The sequence below is a fragment of the Ascaphus truei genome, chromosome 3, assembly GCF_040206685.1.
Source record: "Ascaphus truei isolate aAscTru1 chromosome 3, aAscTru1.hap1, whole genome shotgun sequence".
NCBI lineage: Eukaryota > Metazoa > Chordata > Amphibia > Anura > Ascaphidae > Ascaphus > Ascaphus truei.
The window spans coordinates 343,829,353-343,853,883 of NC_134485.1; the positions used below are offsets into that span (position 1 = coordinate 343,829,353).

The 24,531-nt window shown below is 44.2% G+C and overlaps 1 protein-coding gene across 2 annotated transcripts in view; it reads right to left on the bottom strand.

The window, feature by feature from the left end:
- Positions 1 to 24,531, bottom strand: part of NCKAP1L (NCK associated protein 1 like) — a 152,898-nt gene that overhangs the window by 98,421 nt on the left and 29,946 nt on the right. For both annotated transcript variants that reach the window (XM_075591726.1, XM_075591724.1), the window contains 12 exons: positions 20,954 to 21,091; positions 20,606 to 20,654; positions 19,940 to 20,096; positions 17,759 to 17,815; positions 16,740 to 16,836; positions 15,071 to 15,180; positions 14,430 to 14,562; positions 14,262 to 14,343; positions 11,358 to 11,416; positions 7,496 to 7,641; positions 7,076 to 7,208; positions 6,275 to 6,394 (listed from right to left, as the gene is read on the bottom strand). In XM_075591726.1, the coding sequence (XP_075447841.1) occupies positions 6,275 to 6,394; positions 7,076 to 7,208; positions 7,496 to 7,641; positions 11,358 to 11,416; positions 14,262 to 14,343; positions 14,430 to 14,562; positions 15,071 to 15,180; positions 16,740 to 16,836; positions 17,759 to 17,815; positions 19,940 to 20,096; positions 20,606 to 20,654; positions 20,954 to 21,091 (1,281 nt within the window). The remainder of the gene's footprint in view (positions 1 to 6,274; positions 6,395 to 7,075; positions 7,209 to 7,495; positions 7,642 to 11,357; positions 11,417 to 14,261; positions 14,344 to 14,429; positions 14,563 to 15,070; positions 15,181 to 16,739; positions 16,837 to 17,758; positions 17,816 to 19,939; positions 20,097 to 20,605; positions 20,655 to 20,953; positions 21,092 to 24,531) is intronic.

A 24,531-nucleotide genomic window follows, 5' to 3' on the forward strand; every position in this document is an offset into this window, starting at 1 on the left:
TTGCAAGCTAAAAGCTTTTTCTGGAGTGTGGCCTATGCCATTGGGAGAAGAGAAGTTTGAGAAGTGCAGGGACCATGCGTTGCAAGTGCTGCCAGAATGGTCCTGCTTTGACGCAGTTAAGAGGCAGTGGATCGTGGAGTGCCTGCGGCCCCCGGCCACCAATATAATGCGGTTGTACCATGAGTGTCATGCAGAGGCCGATGCCCAAACCCTGATCTTGGCCTTAACTAAAGCTTACGGCACTAAGGATGATGCCATCGCTGTAATGGCCCAGTTCCACACCCTCACACAAGATGAGAAGGAAGATGTATCAGTGTTCCTCCGACGGCTTCAATTGGCACTATGGACCCTGATCTCCAAGAAGATCATCCAAGTGTCCGATCTAGACGACTTTCGATCCAAACAATTTCTGCGGGGAGCATTGCCTACACACCCGATCACCCCCAGGATCAGCTGTACCATTTCTACGGAGAATCCTCCTAACTTTCAAGACCTATTGGATCAAGTACAAGATCAAGAGGTTAGCCTGCAATTCCATACTGCCAATACATCTTGGGAGTCCTCCAAAGGAGAGAGTAAAGTGGCTCCATCCAGGAAGCCTAGTGCGAAGGAGAATCCTGAGGAGTACCCCCCAGGAACCTCCACGCCAGACCCCCAAAACATCTCAGAGCTCAACCCCTAACCTATGCTCATGTGCGACCCGAGGTATCCACTGTTATACCTCTGACGAAGCGCTGTCATAAGTGTGAAACGCGTTAGAGTACTTACCTAGCCTGTGCCATGTTGTTACCTTTACAATAAATTGATTTTATTTCGTCTTTACATTGTAGCCCCTTCACCTTTTTGCTGCTGTGCTCCGTTTTTTCTACTGAATACCTGCAACAGTTCACCCGGTGAAGCGGCCGTCCTCCTCCTCGGGACAGTAGCCCCGTGGCTAGACCCAAAAAGGAGGACCCACAGAATGCCTATAACCGAGTAGGACCTGCGGCCATAGTACGAGCACTAGTTGAGGGAATCTACGCCTCCGCTTTGCTAGACACTGGTTCTCAAGTGACCATCATCTACCGGTCTTTCTATGATCTGCACCTCCAGCATCTGCCTATGCAGTCGGTAGAGAAAATTAAGTTATGAGGCCTCAGTAGCGGACTACCCCATCGACGGAGTGATTCAAATAAGACTGGATATACCGCAGCTTAAAAAAAACAAGACTCACCCCATGGAAGTGGAAGCGTTGGTATGTCTTAAACCCCAGGAACATCCAAGTTCCCCCATCATACTAGGGACCAATGCGGATATGGTGCGATACTCTATCCGGGCGTACCTTATAGAAGCCGGGGAATTACCCTTGTAGTCCTTGCAGATTCATCCTGCCTTCAAAGAAGATTGCTACCGAATTTCTACCCAAGAAGGGTTTGGAAAGTTCTTCAACCTTGAGAAGGGGTTGACAGAGATTCCACCAGGGAGAATGAAACACATGGCAGCTGTACCTAACTACCCTGCCTGTGATGAAAAGGACTGGTATTGCTCACTGGAAACCACACCTGAAAAGATGCGAAGAGAGGGTGGTGCCAGAGGTGAAGGCGTGGAAGTTCTTGCTTCCTCGTTGGTTCACAGTGTCCATTCAAAATATCTCGCCTCACCCTATTCAGTTTGACGTCGGTCAAGTACTGGGCAGGATATACCCAGTCACTCAAATAGAATCCCTGGTTCATGCGAACGCTGCTACCGTGTGAGAAGCTCTCCCCTGATTGCAATTCAACTTCAGCAAATCGTCCTTGCCACCAGAGTGGAAGAAGCGACTTAGTGACAAGCTGGCTGAGCGCAAAGAGGTGTTCTCCACCAGTGAAATGGATGGAGGCTCTAGCAAAAGTGCTCAACATACGGTCCAATTGAACGATGCCACCCCGTTCCGACAACTCTCCAGACGCATAGCTCCCGGAGATGTAGACGACGTGAGGGATGTCCTGAAAGAGATGGAGACTGCTGGCATCGTGACTGACTCCCGCAGCCACTACGCATCCCCCATTGTGGTTGTACGGAAGAAGAATGGCTTTGTGCGCCTATGTGGAGGGATATTCAAGTAAGGCCAAAGTTCTCAATCTGTTGAGAATCTACCCAGAAGACCCTCAGTAAAAAGCAGTGACCCCTCGAATGTCTTTCGGTGACAAGTGGACTTCCACCTGTGAGAAGGCATTTCTGGAGCTAAAGAAGAGTCTTACCGAAGCTCCTGTCTTGGCCTATGCAGATCCAGATCATCCGTACGTCTTGAATGGGCTTGATTCGGTACTACATCTAAAATACCCTGCAGGCCTCCGGCCAGTAGCCTATGTGAGTTGCAGTCTGAGGCCGAGCGAGCAGAACTATCCAGTCCATAAACTGGAATTCCTAGCGCTCAAGTGGGCTGTTGTAGATAAGCTACATGATTATCTTTACGGGGTCTCCTTCGAGGTATGGACCGACAACAATCTGTTGAATACATCCTGACCTCCACCAAATTGGTTGCTATCGGTCACAGGTGGTTGGCCGCCCTATCCAACCACCAGTTCACCCTAAAATACAAGCCGGGCCCCCTGAATGTCGGAGCCAACGCTCTGTCTGAAGACCCAGATTGCGCTCAGGACCTGACGATGAAGAATGGGAAGAGATTCCTGGTCACTCTTTGGGATGCCAGTGAGGGGCACTCCTTGTGGCATACTGCCATCCGGAAGCTATGTCAATAACTTAAGAGTCTATATTGAGCTGTAAAGAGCTAGGTATGGCACAGAAACGAGATCCTGTGGCTGGGGCCCTACGTCGGACCATCCAAGGAAAGAATCCCTCCTTGGGGAAGAGTGCTCACCGCAGATATGGTCACTCTCCACATGAGGGAGTGGGACAAGTTTCAAATCGACAATGGCCTCCTCTATCAAGTCATCCCCTATCACAACCATTCAGATAGGAGACAATTAGTTCTGCCGAAAAGATTGCAGTACCAGGCTCTAAGGTGCCTACATGATGACCAAGGGCACTTGGGAGTGGACAAGACCTTCGGACTCATAAAAAAACGATTCTTCTGGCCCAAAATGCGGGAATCTATGGAACACCATTGCTGCAGATGCTTGCTGTGCATACAGTGGAAAACACTGCCTATACACGCAGCACCAATGGGCCACCTGAAAAGCTATGGTCCCATGGACCTACTGTAGTCTGTATGGACTTCCTATGTATCAAACCAGACTCAAGGGGCATCGGGAATGTTCTTGTGATAACTGATCATTATACCCAATACACCCAAGCTTTCCCCACAAAAGATCAAATGGCCATCACGGTGGCTAAAGTACTGTGGGAAAAGTACTTTATTCATTACGGTGTACCTATTTGGATGCACTCAGATCTGGGGCGTGACTTAGAGACCAAGCTGATCAAAAAGCTCCTGAAGCTACTTAATATCGAGAAGTCCCGTATGACCCCTTAACATCCAGAAGGAGAAGCCCTTCCGGAGCGATTTAATCGAACCTTGCTAGACATGGTGGATACCCTACAGGACTCTGAGAAGGCCGGGTGGAGCAAACATGTAGAGCACTTGGTACATGCCTACAACTGTACGAGGCATGAGTCCACTGGGTTCACACCATACTTCAAGATGTTCGGCAGAGCGGCCAGACTACCAGTGGATATCCATCTAAGAGTGTCCATTGACAGGGTGCCCAACATGTCCCATTATCAATATGTAAAAAGACTGCAAGACAACCTCCATGGGGAATATCAATTGGTGGAAGAAGCCACCGCACAACTGAATCAAAATAACAAGAGGAGGTATGATTGCAAGGTACTTTATTTGGAACTTCGGCCTGAAGTCAAGGTTCTCTCTTAGAACCTGGGAATACCAGGGAAGCACAAGTTAGCTGACCAATGGCGAGAGGCTCCCTTCGAAGTGGAGTCACAGATGCCTGGGCTCCCTGTCTATTGTATCAAAGATTCGACGGGCAGGATAAAAGTATGGCATCGGAACCATTTGCTATCAATTCCTCAAGTGGGGGGAAGCGATCCTGATCCATCAACCATGATGCCATTGACAGAACAAGAAGACCCTAGTGGGTTTCCGGATCCCTTAAGTGAAGAGAATCAGGATCCAATGGAAGGAACTTCTTCCAATACAAATGGAGACTGGTGGGCAGTACCAGAGGAAGAATTGGGTAATGATCCTGTCATTCATGTGCCATCTCCAGCAGCTTCAACAAGCCAACCTCTTGACCCAAGGCATCTGAGATTAATACCGAATAGAGACTGTTCAGAGACTGAGTCACACCTTATGAGAGGGCCAGGGCTTCAAGCCGATGGTAGCCTCTCCAACCAAGAAGTCACTGAGGAAGAAACTCGTCGGAGTCGGAGAGTGAGACTCCCTACAACAAGAGTGGCGTATGATTCGCTAGGGGCACCCTATAATGAGTCTCAGTAGTTGTCTCGGAGCAGGTTTGCATCTATAATGACGGTGCTGACCGAAATATTTAACATTGTTTAGATGTTGTACTGAGTTAAGATATATATTGTATGCATTTTCCATTAAATAAAGGAATTGTATAGTATAAGTTTACCATGCAGATGATGGAGTTTTCACCAGAAAGAGGGTGTAGCGGGGTCCCCCTTACCTGCCCAGAGGAGGGGGAGCTGCCCTGCTTCGGCCCGCTGGTGCCGTGGGTGATCTTCGAGGCCTCCATCAGATCAGGGGAAAGTTGTGGTGGCCATCATGGAATGGCTCCGCTAGTAACCAAGTGAACTACAACTCCCAGAAGCCTTTAGGTGGCGATAGGTCACATGGTCTGTCCCAGCTCATTAGGAGCGAGCGGCCATTTGGTGGATCCAGATCTCCTCGGTGGGACTAGGAGCCAGCGTGGTTAGTCTGGAGGGAGCTAGCAAGGAGAACAGACATGTCCAGGGAGTCAGTAAGCCCCTGGACTAGGCCAGAACCTTGCCCCTAGGCCTTAGTTAGGCCCCGATTCTGAAGACCCTAGACAGGGACTATTCCCTCTTAGAGATCCCCAACCCACGACACCGCCCTGTCGGACAGACGTCCATGTGGCGACCTGTGGCCTTCATACCAGACCGCACGGGACCACCACCTATAAGGCGTGAGGGGAATTTTGCAGATCCCACATTGTGGGACCACGGATGTGGCTCTGCTAACAGAGGATCCCGCTAATTCCCTGGTCATAGCCAGGAAGGTACCCACCGTGCACCACCACACCTCAGGGAGGGTAGCGCTACCTTCATACACTTTGGGGTTGGAATTGTTCTGTGGACACCGGGGTTCTAGGTGCTCAGGGCACCTTCAGTACTTTGGGGAACACACAGGGGTACTGTGGTACTGTGTTACAGTGTTACAGTGTTACTGTGTTATTGTGTTATTGTACTGTGTGTACTGTGTAATTTGCCATACTGCGGGACCACGGTAAAGAGGAGTTATATATTATCTGTTGTGATATTGTTTATTGCTGAGTATATTGTTTCCTATTTGGAGTAATCCCGCTTACGCTGGGATCCTCATAGGTGGAGGTGCTGCACCGCAAGATATATCACCCCAGGCTCCCCAGAAGCGGAGGCTTTGGCCTTCTGTGACCCTCACAGATAACAGCAGCATGCGTAATCGCCCTCGGTTTCCATTAGGCATAGGGAAAGGGGTTTTTATATATATATATATATATATATATATATATATATATATATATATATATATATACATACATATATATATATATTTGCTACATAAAGTGATGCAACATTTAAAGGTCGTGAAAAATAAGTGCCACTTCTGGGCCTGTGTTTGGAGCATGATAAATTACTGCACTTAAAACATCACACTGCTTGCTGCAGATGGGCCACATATCCTCTCTGTCTTGGGTTTGTTGCCTTGCAGCAGGAGGGATAGCCTTCATAAGACATAGGTCCCTTATGTCAGTATGTTAATATAGAACCCTGTAGTTGAAGTCAATCTTAACAGGCCTTGGGTCGCTAAATCATCCTGTAATAGAAAGGACAAACTCACGGTGCATTCATATTGTTCTGCGACCGAACTATAGTATCACTTTTAATAAGCAACGTTCCTTTTTTCTCCATCAGTCATCACCAACAACTTTATTTCATATAACAACTTTAATTTGTATAGCGCTTTTCTCCAAATGGGACACAAGGCGCTTCACAATTACAATTTAGTGTGCGGTAAGCAGCATTGCACATAGGATTCCTAGAAACCCTGTAACCCTGAAACCCTTCCTGAAGCAAATAGGCTTTGCAGTACCTTCTCACTGAGGTTGCACTGCTCAGCACAGATGTCCATGACACAGCTGCTGGCCTGCTTGCTGATCCCATCCAAGAAGTTGTTGCATAGCCCCAGGCTGCAGGTCTTCAGATGTGGGCCCTGAAAACAGATTAGATATAACTGATTTGTTGAGGTGAGACTCAGAGCTACATCTCACTGCCAGCTACTACTGTATTCTACAAGGATAAAGGCACTGCTTTGGATAGTGCAGTTTAGGCACTGGCCATTCAATGTAAAAGACTATAAAAGTAGAAGGGCAGAGATTATTGTTCTTGCATTATCGTTTGGAGACAACTTGGGAAGTAGAATGTTTTCCTAGCTCTAATTCACTCTGAAAGTGAATCTTCTGCCAGAGAAACCTCTGTACTCCTGTACAGTTACGATCACATTAAACCCGCTGCATACTGCAGACCTTACTTCAATCATGTGCAGGTGTCAGATGTGGATGCTTTTGCTAAGAGCCCCCTTTAAACGATGTAATAAATAATTCTGTGGGCCAAATTTTATGGAAACACAAGAAAATATTAATGCACAGATACACCCAAGTAACGCTGGACTGCAGAGAGCAGAGGTACTATTGGGTATACAGAATATCTGTAATGCATTGAAATGCAATCACAAACTTCTGAAGGCAAAGGGATTGAAGAATAATATATAAGGCAGCTGGGTTCCATCAATAAAGTGATTAAATATACACAGTATAGACTAAATTACATAGAAGGGGTATTAGAGATATTTTGTAAGTATTGCACTTGTATTCTATGTAACTTTGTAGCTCACCTCCTCTGGGCACATCTCATGAGTGCAGTTGGAGAAGTGAGTGCAGACCATGGGGAAGGCGATGGAATAACGCAGAGCTGAAGGCTCCTCCATTGTCAGTGAGAACATCTTGTCAAACGTTCGGACATGAAAACTGATCAACAATAGAAAATAAGAAATTTCCACCAAAACTTCAAAGGGGAAACACATGATATTAAACAAAAAGATGGGGAGTCTCCATATGACTCTTCAGGAGCCTGAACACACAGCTAGAGAGTTCATAATCCCCATGAGTGGTTCAGTGGTTTCGAGCAACAACTCAAAATGATACAGCGGGCAGAGGTCTCCTCTACGAACTCACAAGGTGCCAGAGATACCAATATAAACATGTAAGGTCTGGAGTGCTTTCCAAAAAGTACATAGGAAATGCACAATACCAACCAAAAGATGGAGAGGTCGGAGGTCTCCACGAGAAGCTGCTCCACCGAGTCAAGCATCCAGGTGTGAAACATGATCAGGTTCATTACTTTGCCCAGGTCCGGGTTTTCCCGCAAAGACAGGGCGGCCTTTGATATGCTGGTGTAAGCCTAAGGGCAGGAAAGGTAACAGAGCTGAACATGTATAGTACTGAGCAGCAGTGTTGATGAGAGACATTCAGTAGTAAAGGTGAGGTATTAAATGTAACATATTTTCAGGCGATGAGTTCTTAGCAGACTTCATACACTTTTGAGGTGCTGATGTTTTTTTATCATTCCTTAGATTGTGAGCTCTTTTGGAAAGGCCTTAAATACAACTTCTATTTATATTGCTGCCGGGTGTTTCCTCGCATTTAGGTTCCTCTGTTTTTATCCTATATGATTTATGCTACATACAAATAAAATCATTTCAGAAAAGAAGACGAGGAGCACACGGTTCAAGTGAAAATAAAGAAAGAGAGAAAGCGTTTGGTATATGAAATAATTGATGCTCGGATCTTAACATTGCCATTCCAATAGAACAGGGGTGGACAACTGCAGTGCTCAAGGGCCACCAACAGGTCAGGTGTTCAGGATATCCCTGCTTCAGCACAGATGGCTCAGTCAAAGACTGGTCCTCAAGGGCCACCAACAGGTCAGGTTTTCAGGAAATCCCTGCTTCAGCACAGGTGGCTCAGTCAAAGACTGGTCCTCAAGGGCCACCAACAGGTCAGGTTTTCAGGATATCACTGCTTCGGCACAGGTGGCTCAGTCACTGAGCCACCTGTGCTGAAGCAGGGATATCCTGAAAACCTGACCAGTTGGTGGCCTTTGAGGACTGGAGTTGCCCACCACTGCAATAGAACCAGTATATATCAATACCCGATAGGAACATCATTCTCATAATCCGAACTAGGATCAAATCATGTTGCTTTCTTTATTCTATGACCAGCCTAGAAACGTTGATGTTAGTGTCTGTGTGAGGATGAAGGAGAAAGTGCAATATCTGTTATTTTACTTTTGATAAATAAAGCAACATGATTTTAACCCTTAAATCCCAGGGGTCTTGCATCACATTGAATTAAAAATCCCTGGCAGCAAAGGGATTATCACTAACCTGGATTAAGATAAATCACTTCTAATGAGCAGGTGTCAATTGAACCTATTGTTTCCATTAAATCATAATTATACTGAGCTCATCCTTGCTGTTATAAATAGGTATAACATTGCAAAGTAGTAAAGTGCTGTTCCTTTAAATTGCAATCTTGTCAAACTGGCCAATTTGTTCATGCAAGACTGTGACAGATATTGTAGAGCACAAACAAGTGCCAACACCTCCTCCTCCTCTATCGATCTCTCTGTGGAGGAACCCCAGGGCTCTGACCTGGGACCTCTCCTCGTTTCACCCTAATCACATCTCTTGGGTTGAAATATCACCTGTATGCTGACGACACACAAATTTACAACCCCATACCTTACACCTGCTGTACAGACTAAAGTTTCTGAATGTCTCTCTGCGATATCATCCTGGGTGGCCCTTCGCCGACTCAAACTTAACATGGCAAAAACAGAGCTCCTCATACTTCCTCCCCAACCTGGCCCTACTACCTCCTTCAACATTACTGTTGGAAGTACTATCATTCACCCAGTAGCCCAAGCATGCTGCCTAGGGGTCACACTCGACTCCTCTCTCACATTCTCCTCTCATTCAAAACGTATCTAAAACCTGTCGCTTTTTCCTCCGCAATATTACAAAGATAAAATCTTTCCTCTGTTGCTCGACTGCTAAAACTCTGACACAGGCCCTCATTCTCTCCCGTCTCGATTACTGTAACCTCCTGCTGTCCGGCTTTCCTGCCTCTCACGAGTCTCCCCTGCAATCTATCTAAACGCTGCTGCCAGAATCACTCTACTGTTTCCTAAATCTGTCTCAGCGTCTCCCCTGCTAAAATCCCTCTCTTGGCTTCCTATCAAATCCCGTATCACACATTCAATTCTCCTCCTCACTTTTAAAGCTTTACACTCTTCTGCCCCTCTTTACATCTAAGCTCTAATTTCTCGCTATGCACCATCCCGACTCTTGCATTCTGCTCAAGGATCTCTTCTCTCTACCCCCTTTTGTATGTAAAGCCCTCTCCTGCCTTAAACCTTTCTCACTGACTGCCCCACAACTCTGGAATGCCCTTCCCCTCAGTACCCGACTAGCACCCTCTCTATCCACCTTTAAGACCCATCTTAAGACACACTTGCTTAACGAAGCATATGAGTAGCTCCGTGGCTAATACTATACACTTGATACATAAAGCTTGGCCCCTTGCAGACGCACTTACCAGTATGCCCTCCTACTGTATCTGTATGTTCCTCCTACCAATAAGATTGTAAGCTCTTCGGTGCAGGGACTCCTTTTCCTAAATGTTACTTTTATGTCTGAAGCACTTATTCCCATGATCTGTTATTTGTATTATTTGTATTATTTGTTATTTATATGCTTGTCACATGTATTACTACTGTGAAGCGCTATGTACATTAATGGCGCTATATAAATAAATAAAACAAGGAATAAATGCTGCACACCACATTATATATATATATATTATATATATACAGTAGAGGCAACTCTTATTCGAACAAAAACCAGTGGCAATTCCCCAAAAAACCCAGGAAACACCCAGGTACATTCTGAATACATGCCTTAAACTTTCCTTAAACTAGCCCCAGCATTTCTGCATTGATTAATGGCCTATCAGAGTAACAGCGGGGGTCCCTGGCAGTCCCATTCAAACTGAATTGGACTGCCAGGGATCCCTGCTGTGTTAATCCTATGGGTCGTTAGTCAATGCAGAAATGCCTTAAACCTGCCTCAAACTAGCCCAGCACATACCCAGCACATACCCAGAATGTAACCCGGCTAGTTTACGGCAAATGTTAGAATAAACGTTGCCTCTACTGTATATATAACATACATACTGTACATACATAAACAGATACTGTACTGTATAAGCTAATATTGGTAGTGTCTCTAAACGTCACCTGTGACGTTTTACTGACATCTTGTGGTCACTTTGAGTATTGCAACGAGAGAGGAAATCAATGTATTCATGACTGCAGGTAGCAGCTTGGACTGAGAAAGGAATGATAGTGAGTGAAAGTGTGAGTGAAAATGTGAAGGAACCCACAAAATAGGGCAATGATGATAAGAATATATATTTGCATGAACAAGTAGTGGTGACTGCATGAAGCAGACTACCAGGACAGATGATGCTTCAAAAGTAGTGAATTATTTCAAATAGCTGAAAAAGGCACAGAGAAAATGTAGGCGTTAAGAGGTAGTAATATAACAAGGGATCAAATAGGGACTACTGTATTAAAATAGATTGTAAAATGGACTGTCTGCCTACTTGAGTCAAGGGACCTCCTACCTGTCATTTAAGTGACAATCTGCTGACTCTAAATGGTAAGACCCTTATTTTGGCTTAGTAGTTTACAATATATGTCTATGTACTGTATATTTGCGTTACAAAAGAGACAATACAGGGAATTATAATTCAATAAGTGCAACAAACATAAAATCAGACAATAGGAAAGGAAATCCCTGCCCCGGAGATCTTACAGTATAACCAGGGTCGCCATCAATCCAGGGGGGCTACTGGACCGATCAGCCGACTGGCCCACTCCCCTTCCTTTCTTGGCTCCTATCAGCCATTTAACAACCTGCTCCCCCTTGCTCAACACCTGTCCCAGGGCCCAAGGCAAAGTGGGAATCCCTGGGAAACCTAGAGGCGAGCCTGAGTACTGGGGGTAGGTTAGGAGGCTTAGTGGTCAGTAGAAGTGCCCCTCAGCTTTCTCACCTGCAGGCGGAACCAGTCGAGTCTCAGAGCTTGGAAATCAAACGCCTCCTTGTTTTGAACTGTAACAGAGAACAATTCAATAACGTGATGCATTATTTTATTGTCTAGACCAGGGGTGCGCAAAATAGGGGGCGCAAGATTTTTTTGGGGGGGGGGGTAAGGCAGTTACAGAGGCCCTGCGCTCTTCCCTAAAGCATTTAAATGAAATGCCGTGGAGCGCGTGCAAGACCTATGTAACTTACCATGGCTTCGGGCGACGCGTCACCATGGCAACGCGCGTCAAATGACGTCGCGGGGTCACATGACATCATATCACATGACCCCACGTCATCATTTGACGCCGTTTGCTAGCTAAGGGGGGGCGCGAGCACTGAAGCTGAACAGGCAGCGGGCACAGCACAGAAAGTTTGCGCACCCCTGTTCTAGACCATTCAAAAGCAATAGTTTACTCCATGACCTTGTAATATAAGAAAATCATGTAAATTCAGAACTTAAACTATGTAAAAGAAAGGTAATGTTATAGATCTAGGTCAAATATGATGTAGATTCTGTTTCTCATTAATCTACAAATTACTACCAGTTTCTCCAGTATTCTCATAGAAGATATCCAGATAGATGGATCAATAAATAGAAATTTAGAATAGTTAGAATACCTTACAGGTCTTCTTTTAAATGTAAGAAGTGTTTGGCAATATCCCCTTTGTGTTTATAATTTAATCAGAAAAACAATTGCAACATTGTTCGGAGATCCTCCAAATGAGGCTCTCTCTGTTTCAAATACAACCGTTTGTCAGACAATGTCAAGAAGCTGAATGTGAACCTAAAGCTCTCTCTTTGTGAATTTTGTGACACGCTTCATACATATTGTGCATATTTTGAATATTTGTAATACTTAAGTGCTAATGTCGCAATTAAAAAGCAAACTTTTTTTCTATATGTAAAACGTGCCTTGGACATATTTGATATTTCCATAGAGAATAATGGAAAGGCAAGTTATATGAGCCTTCCCCTTGTGCTTTATTCAGTGTGTTGCAGAAACTGCACAGTAAGTGAGGTCTGAAATCTCAGTCATTGGCCCTTATTCTATAAACTGCCCATTATCCCCAATAGGGCTTTCCATGTGAAATCTGCGCTTACACAGTTTATAGAAAGAGGACCATAATATTGAATGATGTGCTTTGCATTATAGTCCATTAAGGTTTAGTTGACAGGGTCAGTGTCTTCACCCTGTTTGTTAACATAGAACTGGTCACTACAATCACCCAAATGAAGGCGGAAATACATGAACATGTACTGTACTGCTTTTTGTTGTATAAGTAAACCTGAAACATAAAGAATTTAGAAAATAGTATCATATCTGACACAATATACAAAAGATGGACATAGTCTAGGACAGGGGGGCGCAAACTTTTTTCCTTGCGCCCCCCTGCCGGCTGTCCCCTCACTCCCGCGCCCCCCCCAACCCCAACTTACCCTCGCACCGGCGTAATGACGTCACGTTGCCATAGCAACGTGACGTCACATGACCTCGCAGCGTCATTTTGACGCCGCGTTGCCATGGCGACGCCGGGAGGAAGCCGCCGGAGCCACGGGTAAGTATGGTTTACAGAGGCCCTGCAGCTCCCCCGGCACTTAATTTAAGTGCCTTCGGGAAGCGCGCGGGGCCTCTGTAAACCCCGCGCCCCCCGTCGGCAGTCTCGCGCCCCCCCTGGGGGTCGCGCCCCACAGATTGCGCACCGCTAGACTCTAGGACATTGGTTTTCAACCGTGTTTTGGTTAAGGAACCCTAGAATTTGTTTGTGAAATTCTAGGGAAACCTCAACCCTCGCCCCCACTCTTGTCTCCAACCCATCTCTCGTCTCTCTCCCCCCTTCCCTGTCTCTCTTTTCTTCCCCCTTCCTGCTCTCCCTTTTCTCCCCCTCCCTTCCTTCCTGTCACACTCCCCCCTTACACACTCTCCCTCACACACTCTCCCTCTCACACTCTCCCTCTCACACTCTCCCTCTCACACTCGCCCTCTCACACTCGCCCTCTCACACTCTCCCTCTCACACTCTCCCACTCACCCACTCACAATCGCCCACTCACAATCGCCCACTCACACTCACCCCCTTACACTCCCTCTCTCCCTCTCACACTCTGCCTCTCTCACACTCTCCCCCTCTCACACTCTCCCCCTCTCACACTCTCCCCCTCTCACACTCTCCCCCTCTCACACTCTTCCCCTTACACTCCCTCACCCCCTCTCACACTCTCCTCCGACACTCTCCCTTTTATGCTCCCTCTCCCCCTCTCACACTCTTCCCCTCTCACACACTCCCCATTAAGCTGCCTCTCACACTCACACACTTATGCTCCCTCTTTGACACACACACCTACACACACACATCTGCTTATTATTTTTATTTTTTTTAAGGGAGCTGCCGGCGCGTTTGGGAAAAATCCCTGCAGTGAGAACAGCAGAGAGAGAGTGTGCACATACCTCTCTTACCTTGGGGCCTAAGGTGCTGCGCCGATCCAAAGCTCCCTCCTCCTGTCGGCCGGAAGTTGAACACGACTTCCAGCTCCGACAGGAGATGGGAGAGGAAGGATCGCAGTGACCAGGCTGCTGCTGAGCTAGAAGCCAACGTGTCCCTGCTGCGTAGGGTACTGTCGCACTGCCGGGTCTGGGGCAGATGCTAGAGTCGTCCCAGCTTCCCCCCCTGGCGGCCATGGAACCCATGATGGTGCCCGTGGAACTCCGGGTTGAAAATGACTGGTCTAGGATTAGACACCATTTAAGCCTCTGTAATATATCTACAGTAGCAAGGTTTCATCGGTATGGTGCAGCTGCATCTACTTTTGAAGGTACTGGTGCTTTATAATTAACCACAGTGATGGAGAAGAGGAGTAATACAGCCCTCACCTTGCTTTACATTGAGTACAGACAGGGTGCTCACAAACGAGGACATGATCAAAGATTCTTCTTCTGGGCAGACAGTCAGATTCTGAAAGAAATGTACAGTAACATCAGATGAAGAGTGTTGCCTTTCAAAGGGATGCCCAACACCTCCCCATCTGCCAATCCCTTTACCTGAATGACGTCACTCAGTACCAAGGCATCAAATCTGGCCAGATACTGGATGTGGTATCGCTGTATTATGTGTATGTGCTTCCTCAATGCCGTCCGGATCTGCTCCATGTGAAAAATCAGATCTGCCACATGCCTGATACAGCAACGAGAAGTGAGAATCACAGACAGGAATTGTATCGAGACAAAGCACTGGTGGTGTTGGAATACCCTTCGAATTGCCCCGTAGAAGCCAAGTAACACAATGACAGGGGAGAACTAAGAAGTCTTTCATGCCCACGGCAGGTTTTACCAAAGTGACAAGAGTCGGTTGGCCCAAAGTGACGTAGTGACATAGGTGATCCCTATATAACAGTATTATACACAGTTTGGTATCACAGGCAATTAAGGCTGTTATTATTATATTTTATATGCAATTACAATGTGTATTCATTTATATTTAAAACTAATTGCTACAGTATTCATTTAAGGGGAACAGTGTCTTAGTTTCTGTGAGACATTATCTATTTACTGTAACACTAAACAAATGATACATTTCAATTTATTTGTTTTAGAGTGCCCTTTATACATAACCCCCAATATTTCTCCACCATAGTTTGGCATTAACAATAATAAATACTATGACCCTCTCTCCATCATCTCACACATCCACGTAGTCCTCAGGGGTCTTTGTTTTGGTGATGTTCTCAGCGTGTCGTACCAGCCAGTGAATCTCATCCCGGCAAAAGGATAATGCCATAAATGCAAAGAGGGCCTGAGGAAAAATGTGTTATTATATCAAATTGTATCCCCTTTATAAAGTGTCTTTAATGCTAACATGATAAAGTGCATTACATCCACAATGTTCCGAATAGCCATTACTACAGATGTAGCCAGACTCAATGTTCCCACTGCCGGGGGAACCTGAGAAATCCTGACCGCGGTATCCCCCTGTAGTGGGAAAATCTCTCCGTGGGGGGGTCAAATTTGTAAGAACAGACAGCTGCGACCTTTACTGTCACCAGAGCCACGAAGGTTTGCTTTTCTTCCCACAGCTTCGGGGAAACTAAATCGGGCTATATCTGTACATGTTAATTCTCCCTCCCCAGCACCCTCTATTCACAAGCACTAGTTCAATAGCTTCCTGTTCAACAGGGTTCAGTAACACACATTTTACCATTTCACTATATGGTGTCATTATGACATACAGGTAGAAGACACATACTTTCCATCACACCACAGTAAGATAGAATAAAGACTATGCAGTCTGTCACTCAAAATGTCAAGTTCTCTGTTTTGTTAAGCTACTCGTGATATAATGTACTGATTAAGGCTTTCCCCTACCCCCTTTTCCCTTCGGTATCCCAAAAACCTCAATAAAAATGTTGTTAAAAAAAAAACGTCAAAGTGACAAAATGACACAAATAGAACTTAGCATTATGGCCTGATGCAATAAGCTTTGTTAAATAAGGGCTCATAACATTACCTTGCCAAAACCAAGAAAGGACGTTATGTTCCCTGAGGTTAACATGGTCTGCTCAAAGCTAAGCATATGCAAAAACAATATTGTAGCATAAAGTCACGTTATTTTCCAATATGACAGGGCTGTGGCTGAAGTGGAGAGAGAGGAGAGAGGGAAATAACATCAGGAAATAACCCTATGTTATTTTAATTATGCCTAACTGTGGTGTTACACCCATCTAGACACTACAAAATCCCTCTATCAGTGTCTGTAGTTTAGGCATAACTGAAATAACGTAACGCTAAGTCCCCACGTAACCGTAACGACTTTAGTGGATAGAGAGATGATAAGATAATGTCTATTTTGCATTTCATTTGGATCTCATCGCCAACGTTCGTTACAGTTAAACACTATGCTCTTCATGGGAGAAAACATAACGTTAGGTAATTGGCCTTTGTGGATACAGTGTAACTCTTAAAGTGACATTGAGTTAGGTTAACATCACGTTAAATAGCTAAACAGAGGTTAGTACATCTAGATCTAAGTATGTGTCTTACACCATCGTATAGCGGCATAGTAAAGCTATAAAAAGCATAGCGTCATTAGCAATATGGTCACATAGTGAAACTGTAACAAAACAAGGAGAGTACTTATTATGTCATTGTGTGGTAGTATTAGTATATTCTAACATCATGCAGAAACCAGTTTTGGAAAACAGCATTCTTGACACAGATGTTCCTCTGGCATTTTGAGGTTGTCACCCCATTAAAAGAAGTCCTGCTCCCCTGCACAGAGATAGAAGGGACCCTGAAGTGCCATTACTCTTGCTATAGATATAGGACACAGATTTTCTCTGGGAGTACATACTGTACCTTGGGTCCTAGAAGTCCTGGTTGATCTGATAGAATAGCCTCCAGCTCCTTGACTGCCCCTCTCAGAAATGCGCGCCTGGCACGGTGAAACTGCCCACTATGTTAAACAAACAATGTGTCATCACATTATGCCGGAACAGCCATATTCTACAGCAGTGATTCCCAACCAGGATTCCGTGGAACCCTGGGGCTCCATGAAGCAGTCTCAGAGGTTCCTCCTATGGACCATAGACCCCCTCCTTCCCCTCCCCCCGGGGGTAGGGGTTTTGGTATGTATTTTGTAGGGTGGATTGAGAGTGGGGTAATTGACGGAAGGTAGGGGCGAGTGAGAGAAGAGGAGGGGGCAGGAGGGAGTGAGTGAGGAAAAGAGGGATTAAGAGTGAGACGCAAGGGATAAATACATGCGAGGCAGGAGGGGAGAGAGTTAGGGAGATGGATGAGAGAGAAATACATGGGTAGAGGGTGGGAAATAGAGGTGGCTCGTGAGGTGTGAAATGTTGTGACTGACCCCTGTCGAACCTAATATATGTCAGCCAGATAGGGGTTCCCCGAGATTTCTCGAAATACTTCAAGGGTTCCTCCAAACAAAAAAGGTTGGAAATCACTGTTCTACTGTGTAGTGTGTGATGGTCTGTAAGAGCATGGGGTGATCAAGTTTCTTCTATGACTCTGAGAAGACTGGATAGCTCAGGGAATGATGCTGCAATAAAGAGACTGTCAGCTCCAAGACAATCAGGGGAATTAATGGCTCAGTAGATATGTGCAAGGGAACAGGTCATGTCACTTTGGGGACTTGGAGAAGGTGACTGGATGGCTCAGGAGATGTGTGCAGGAACACAAGGTCTTTCACCTCGTACATACAAATGGACTGGGATGCTCAGGGCATGATGAGCACTGGGATACAGTGGTTTCCTTTGTAATGCAATTTTGGGGCATACAGGTGTAGGTACAAATGCTAATACCCTACTAACATTAATAAACCATCTCCTCCACAACCTGGAAGACAAGAAATGACTAACCTCTGTGTCAGAAAGATTTCTTTGCAATCCTTTACATCGGCCACACGTTTCCCGTACCTAGTGACAGATAAAAGACGCAGTATATAGTCACACTGTGGCTTAGATTCTCTGGATTGATTAGGCATGTGCTTGGATATGTGTGCGTCTGTTAATAAATATGTGTTAATATATGTTAGTTAATGGGTCTGTAAGTGGATATTATTATTATTATTATTATTAGCTAGGTAATGTGCATGCATTCATTCATGTCTTTTCAAATATATATATATATAATTTTTTTTAATAGAAAAAACGATGTTATGGTAAAGTATGGATTTCCATCAAATATGGCAAAAGTTTGGAAAATAAATATTATGGAAATCAGATATATTTTATCCTGATGACTTTTCTTTACCATCCAATCATAAATCATATCTTCAGCGTGAAAAAGACTACAGGGAAACATACAGAACACCTACAAGCTCAAATTGAACCCCCAAAATACCCACAACATATATATAAGCATATAAGTTTCACAGAGGAGTGCTACTGAGCATGGCAATTTATATTTAAAACCAGAGACATAACATAAAACACAGACAAAGCTCAGTGCACATCCAGAAAAACTTATATACGGTACAGTGCCTAAATATACATGTATAAATAACTAATAAATATCATTCTTCCTGGCAATGCACAGGTTATTAAGAATTTATATTAGTGTAGGGACCCTTGAACGTGGTCTGCCGTGAAGTTTGGCTCAAGGGCTTACAACAATTTGGCCAAAATGTTAAACTAAAAGACCATTTTATTTATTAGTTATTTATACATGTATATTTAGGCACTGTACCGTATATAAGTTTTTCTGGATGTGCACTGAGCTTTGTCTGTGTTTTATGTTATGTCTCTGGTTTTAAATATAAATTGCCATGCTCAGTAGCACTCCTCTGTGAAACTTATATGCTTATATATATGTTGTGGGTATTTTGGGGGTTCAATTTGAGCTTGTAGGTGTTCTGTATGTTTTATAATTCTTGTGCAGCTAGTCTTGGCTGTTTTGGAGGGTGGCAACCTCCTATCCAATTGAAGCTCACTCCCTCCCACATTTAAATGGTTAAAAGCTCACTCCATGGCATCTCCCACTATCAGGGGAACTTGCCTGCATGCAGTGTGATTGTGACAAATCTATTACAGAGTGCTTTTCCTGGTAATGTACAGGTTAATAAAAGCTTCAATCAGACTTAGAACTTTTGCAACTTATATTGACAGATTTATTATAAATCATTCTTCCTGGCAATGCACAGGTTATTAAGAATTTATATTAGTGTAGGGACCCTTGAACGTGGTCTGCCGTGAAGTTTGGCTCAAGGGCTTACAACAATTTGGCCAAAATGTTAAACTAAAAGACCATTTTATTTATTAGTTATTTATACATGTATATTTAGGCACTGTACCGTATATAAGTTTTTCTGGATGTGCACTGAGCTTTGTCTGTGTTTTATGTTATGTCTCTGGTTTTAAAGACTACAGGGAGTCAGATTCAGCAACAGAGGGAAAACCGGAGCTAATTATCAAAACAGAAAAAAGACCGCTATGGAGACAGATACATGAGAAAGGCAGACATAGTTTAAAAAGAAAGATAGTTACTGAAGGATACAGATACAGCAATGTATGATAACATAAGTATGAAACAGAAATAGAAAAGACATTTAAAGCTGCAGTTCAGTCAATATCCTGCATGTGTGTTTTTTTTAATAAAGTTCTGTAGTAAGAAAAAATACTTTTAGCATTTTCTGTTTTTAAAAAAACAACTTTGAAAGACCAATTTTCTTGTATTCTATTTAACAAGCATTTGCTAAGGCACTGCCCCTTCATGTCCTGTCACAAGCCCTGGCACACCCTTTGTCAGCCCTGCCCTCCCTCTAGCACATGTCAGTGCAGGAGTGCTTATGAATATTCATGAGCTTCCACTGAGAGAAAGAAGCAGAAGAAAAACAGATCCCTTCACTAATGATGTCACCAAATTTTGCCAATCAATACATGGAGAATTGACCTGCAGCTATACAGTTCTTTAGGTAATTAGAGATTGCACACATGAAACTATTGAAGTAAAAAAAATAAATTAAAAAAAAAAACGACTGAACTGCAGCTTTAAACAGCTAAAAAGAGAGGGAAAGACAAGAACTAGCAGCACAAGCTCACCCCTTTATGCTGCTGAAGAAGTCCTCTGTAACACGATGTATTAGCAGAACATCATCCCGGATCAGTGTGATACAGTGAGAACCCTGAAGAGCCAACTTCCAAAGCTCCAAGCTGGAGAGGTTTGTGTTCAGCACACTGTGTGACAGCAGGAATCCAACTGAGGATTGACACATACCCCTGTTATAGCAGAGCTGGATTTTATGATATGGTGCCATATACATACATATCTTTGTACAAGAGCACATGTCAGTCCTGTGTACTGTAAATTCCACGGCATTCAGGATTCTCGGAGTGTTTGCATCACCTTATGCAATTTCAGTCAATCACTGCAGACTACCATCCAGTAGTGAGCACCTTCAACCTAAATTCACTGGTCCATGTGTGTACTGCTAAACAACACTAAGTTAATCATTACTTGTTTATATAAATTCTAAAAAAGGTTATAATCTAAAACTATATGCAATCTGATGGAATTCATGTTGGAATCCAAAGGCTGAAGTATCTCTTGGGCCACTGGTTTCAATGTATTAGTGTATCAATGTACTTAGGAGAGGGCCACTGTGGCAGTCTACAAAAGAAAACTATGGGGGGAAAAACGAAAAGGGTATTTTGGTACAAATGAGAAAGAGAGGAAATATTGTGAAATGGGAAGTGAAATTCACTTACTCAGGATCCATCTTTCCATTGTCTCAACAGAGAGATATTCACAGGGCATCTAGAGATGACACGGTAAAGCACAGACAGGTTAGGTAATGTATATTTAGGGGTTATGGGTGCATTTTGAAATAAGCCCTTAAACCCAACCTCCATCCACACTAGCTTGAAGATAGTCTTACCATGTGTGGTAATAACAACGACATTAGGAGAGCAAGTGACAATCATAACCTTCTATGAAGCAGTTTGTCTTTCACCAGATTTACTCAATATACTCTACTGAGCTTCCCTGGAAGAGCACCATACAGTATATCCTTCTGCAAATCTCTGGACTGGATCCCGTCCCTCCATTACACTTACCGTGTCTGAACTGGATGGGGAAATCATATTAGCAGGGTTGCTGAGGAGGCTCAAAAGCTGGGCCCCTCTCCATTGGTCCGCTGGCTGCATCCTCCGACAGAACAGAAAGTGTAAGGACATCAAAGCATCAGTCACAGCCTGGAGAAAAGAATGATCAGCTGTTTACTGCCAGCAGGACCTGCAGTGTTTTGGCCTTGGATGGAAGGTGGAATATGAAGATTTGCCATCTTCTCAGGCCAGACATGTTGTATAAGTCAAGGGAGGTTAATAGAGCTCAGGCCTCGAGAATAGTGGTAGAAACAAGAAGGGGAAGTATCAGAGGTATGAGTAGTGATAGAAACAAGAAGGGGAAGTATCAGAGGAATGAGTAGTGATAGAAACATGAAGGAGAAGTATCAGAAAAATGAGTAGTGAAGAATGATATGAGGTGATTGTTGGAGAGTGAAAGATATAGAAACCAGAAATAAATAAATTTTCAGTAAAGGGAAGGTTACAATAGGGGCCATCCTTGTGGAATCGATCCATTGGCATAGGCCAAAAGAGGAGGATTGAAAAAGAAGATGAGACACCCAGGAAATTGAGGGGTCATCAATGTGACAGTTTAAGCATCTGAGAGGAAAGTGGATGTAAAGGAGGCAAAGGAAGGTGATTTGTTGATGACAGCCGCATACAGAGAGAGTGGGTGGAAAAAGCAAACAGCATGAACTTCAAAGGAAGAAAAATATGGGGGCCCAGAGAGGATCGGAGATCAGTTATGAGAAGAGACCACCACAGAGCAGCCGTCATTGCAGAGTCTGTGTAAGTGCCATGTTTCAGTTATAGCAAAGAGAGTCATTCAATACGCTCTGAAGTGGCAGATCACCCAATGGCTCGTTTGGGGGTTTTCCAGACGATTTCGGAGTATATTAAATTGCCCCCAAAGAGACAAAGGTGAAAGCAGAAGAGGTCATGATAAAGTCAGGTCTTGCGAGTAGACATTCCAGAGGACACAACAAAGGGGAAAAGAAGAAGGTAAACAGAGAATAGAGCTTAAGTAAGTAGAATTAGTGCCTTAAAAGAACGAGGATGTGGCAGCAAGGCGTGGGTGAGAGCATGCACATGTGCGGCAAGGTCAGGGATTAGAATTAATGCTTATCACTCTTATAGACATGGGGTGCTCAACTCCAGTCCTCAAGCCCCCCTAAGAGGTCAAATTTTCAGAATATCCCTGCTTCAGCACAGGAGGCTCAATCAGTCCCTGCTTCTGCACAAGTGCCTTAATCAGAGGCTCAGTCGCAGTCTGAGCCTCTGGTTGAGCTACTTGTGCTGAAGCTTGTATATCCTGAAAACCTGACCTGTTGGGGAGGCTTGAAGACTGGAGTTGAGCACCCCTGTTATAGAGAATACAAAGAAGGAAGTAATTGTATAACCCTTTGCCTCTTCCTCAATTAGTGAGTATATTGCTCATGCTCAGAAATTGTAACCTCTTATAAATCTCACTGGCCTACATCTACATAGCAGCATCTTTACCATGACATTAACTCAGCATGTTAATGTTAATTAACGTCATATTTACCAAAACAAGAGCAGGGACTGAGACTAGGGACATAGACTACGGAGCAGGGAACAAACAGGGACAAGCCAGATACACTAGCAAGGGCCTTTAATTGCAAGGACAAGAACAGGAATAATAATCAGGCTGTGGCAGAGAAGTCCTGGGACACGACACAAAGCAAAGGCCAAGGACAAACAGGAACAGGAAACTGTGTCACCTTGAGAAAGACCAACGGTCGAAACGCGTTGGTGAGGGGCCCTTGGACCCCCTCCATGTAGCTGTTTTATATTTGGAACGAATAAATAACTTTTTATGGGCACGCACTCGATTTAACCCTTCATTTGCCATGCATCAGTGAAGTAGTGCTTTGTTTTCTATTCTGTTCATCTTACAGAATAGCAGTAGGCTTTTTTGACGAAAAGCTGCTGATAACTGACTTATCGGACCTTTCTGCATAGTAGGACCCCCCACAGGTGGAGGCGCTGTCACTAGACGGATCAGGTACACCCCAGGCTCCCAGCAGCGGAGGTTCAGGCCTCCTGTGAGCCACAGGTAACGCACCACACACAAGCAGTAGCCGCCATATCACCCATAAGATGAGGGAAACTGTGCTACACATGCATTGTAGCTGATAGTGTGCGGGTGCTCTTGTGATTGCAGTCATTAACACCGTTGACTGATTATCACCCTGCACAGACCCTGCTACTGTACCAGTCAGACAAAGCAATAAACATCAGATCAAAGCCAACAGCAACACAAATTGCTGATTTTGCTTATGTCCGTGTATGTATTACACTGAACTGTCGACAAAGCACTGTGGTATCTAATTACGTTGTTACTATAGGGGATAATTACTCTTGGTATAGTTAAAACAGTGATATTTCCTAAAACACTGTTCATATGCTAGGATTCCCCCTCACACTATTCGTGAAGTAAAGAGCTATATATGGCAACATTGAAAGTAATGTGATCAGACCACGCTGGTATACACACTGACAGTGGCGCACATTAGTAACAAATTTGTTGCTCATTCTGTTGCAATATAAATTGCTACCACAGCAAAGGCGCTTATAGGGCCGGCGACAGCGACGCAACGTCACTTCAAAACAAATGTATTGAAGCCGGCGAGTGCGCTTATAGTAGGAGTGACACGACGGCGCGACGGATTGGTCACGATCGCTGGAAGCCACTTCAATTTGATTTTTCCAGCGACTGTAGCGTGACATCAGTGTCGCTGTCGTGACGCTGTCGCCGGCACTCTAAGCGCAGCCTTAGCCAACACGTAGGCCTGTGACTATTTTGCCATTTATATTATACCGGATCTAAGTACTAAAGTACTATCAGTGAGAATATAAACATTTATCTCACTGATCTGACTATATCAGCACTCAGACCAAGAATTTTTGTATACAGGCATACCCCGCATTAACGTACGCAATGGGACCGGAGCATGTATGTAAAGCGAGAATGTACTTAAAGTGAAGCACTACCCTTTTCCCACTTATTAAGGCTTACTGTACTGCAATCGTTATATACGTGCATAACTGATGTAAATAACGCATTTGTAACAGGCTCTATAGTCTCCCCGCTTGCGCACAGCTTCGGTACAGGTAGGGAGCCGGTATTGCTGTTCAGGACGTGCTGACAGGCGCATGCGTGTGCTGCCGTCTGCCTATTGGGCGATATGTACTTACTCGCGAGTGTACTTAAAGTGAGTGTCCTTAAAGTGGGGTATGCCTGTACATATATATTGTGTGGTAAAACAGCTTATTTGAACGGCTGAATTCTTCATCTATATGAGCTTGTCCAGTCCTCACCACCGGGGTTTTAATATTCATACACTGTAAATAATGTACACACTACGAGTCCCATATATATATGTATGTATAAATATATATATATATATATATATATATACATATATATATATATAAATATATATATATATATATATATATATATATATATATATATATTAAATACAATTTTATTATTTTTTTCTATTCCCCATAAAGGTAGTTTTCTTGACCAGTCTCTTCATTCG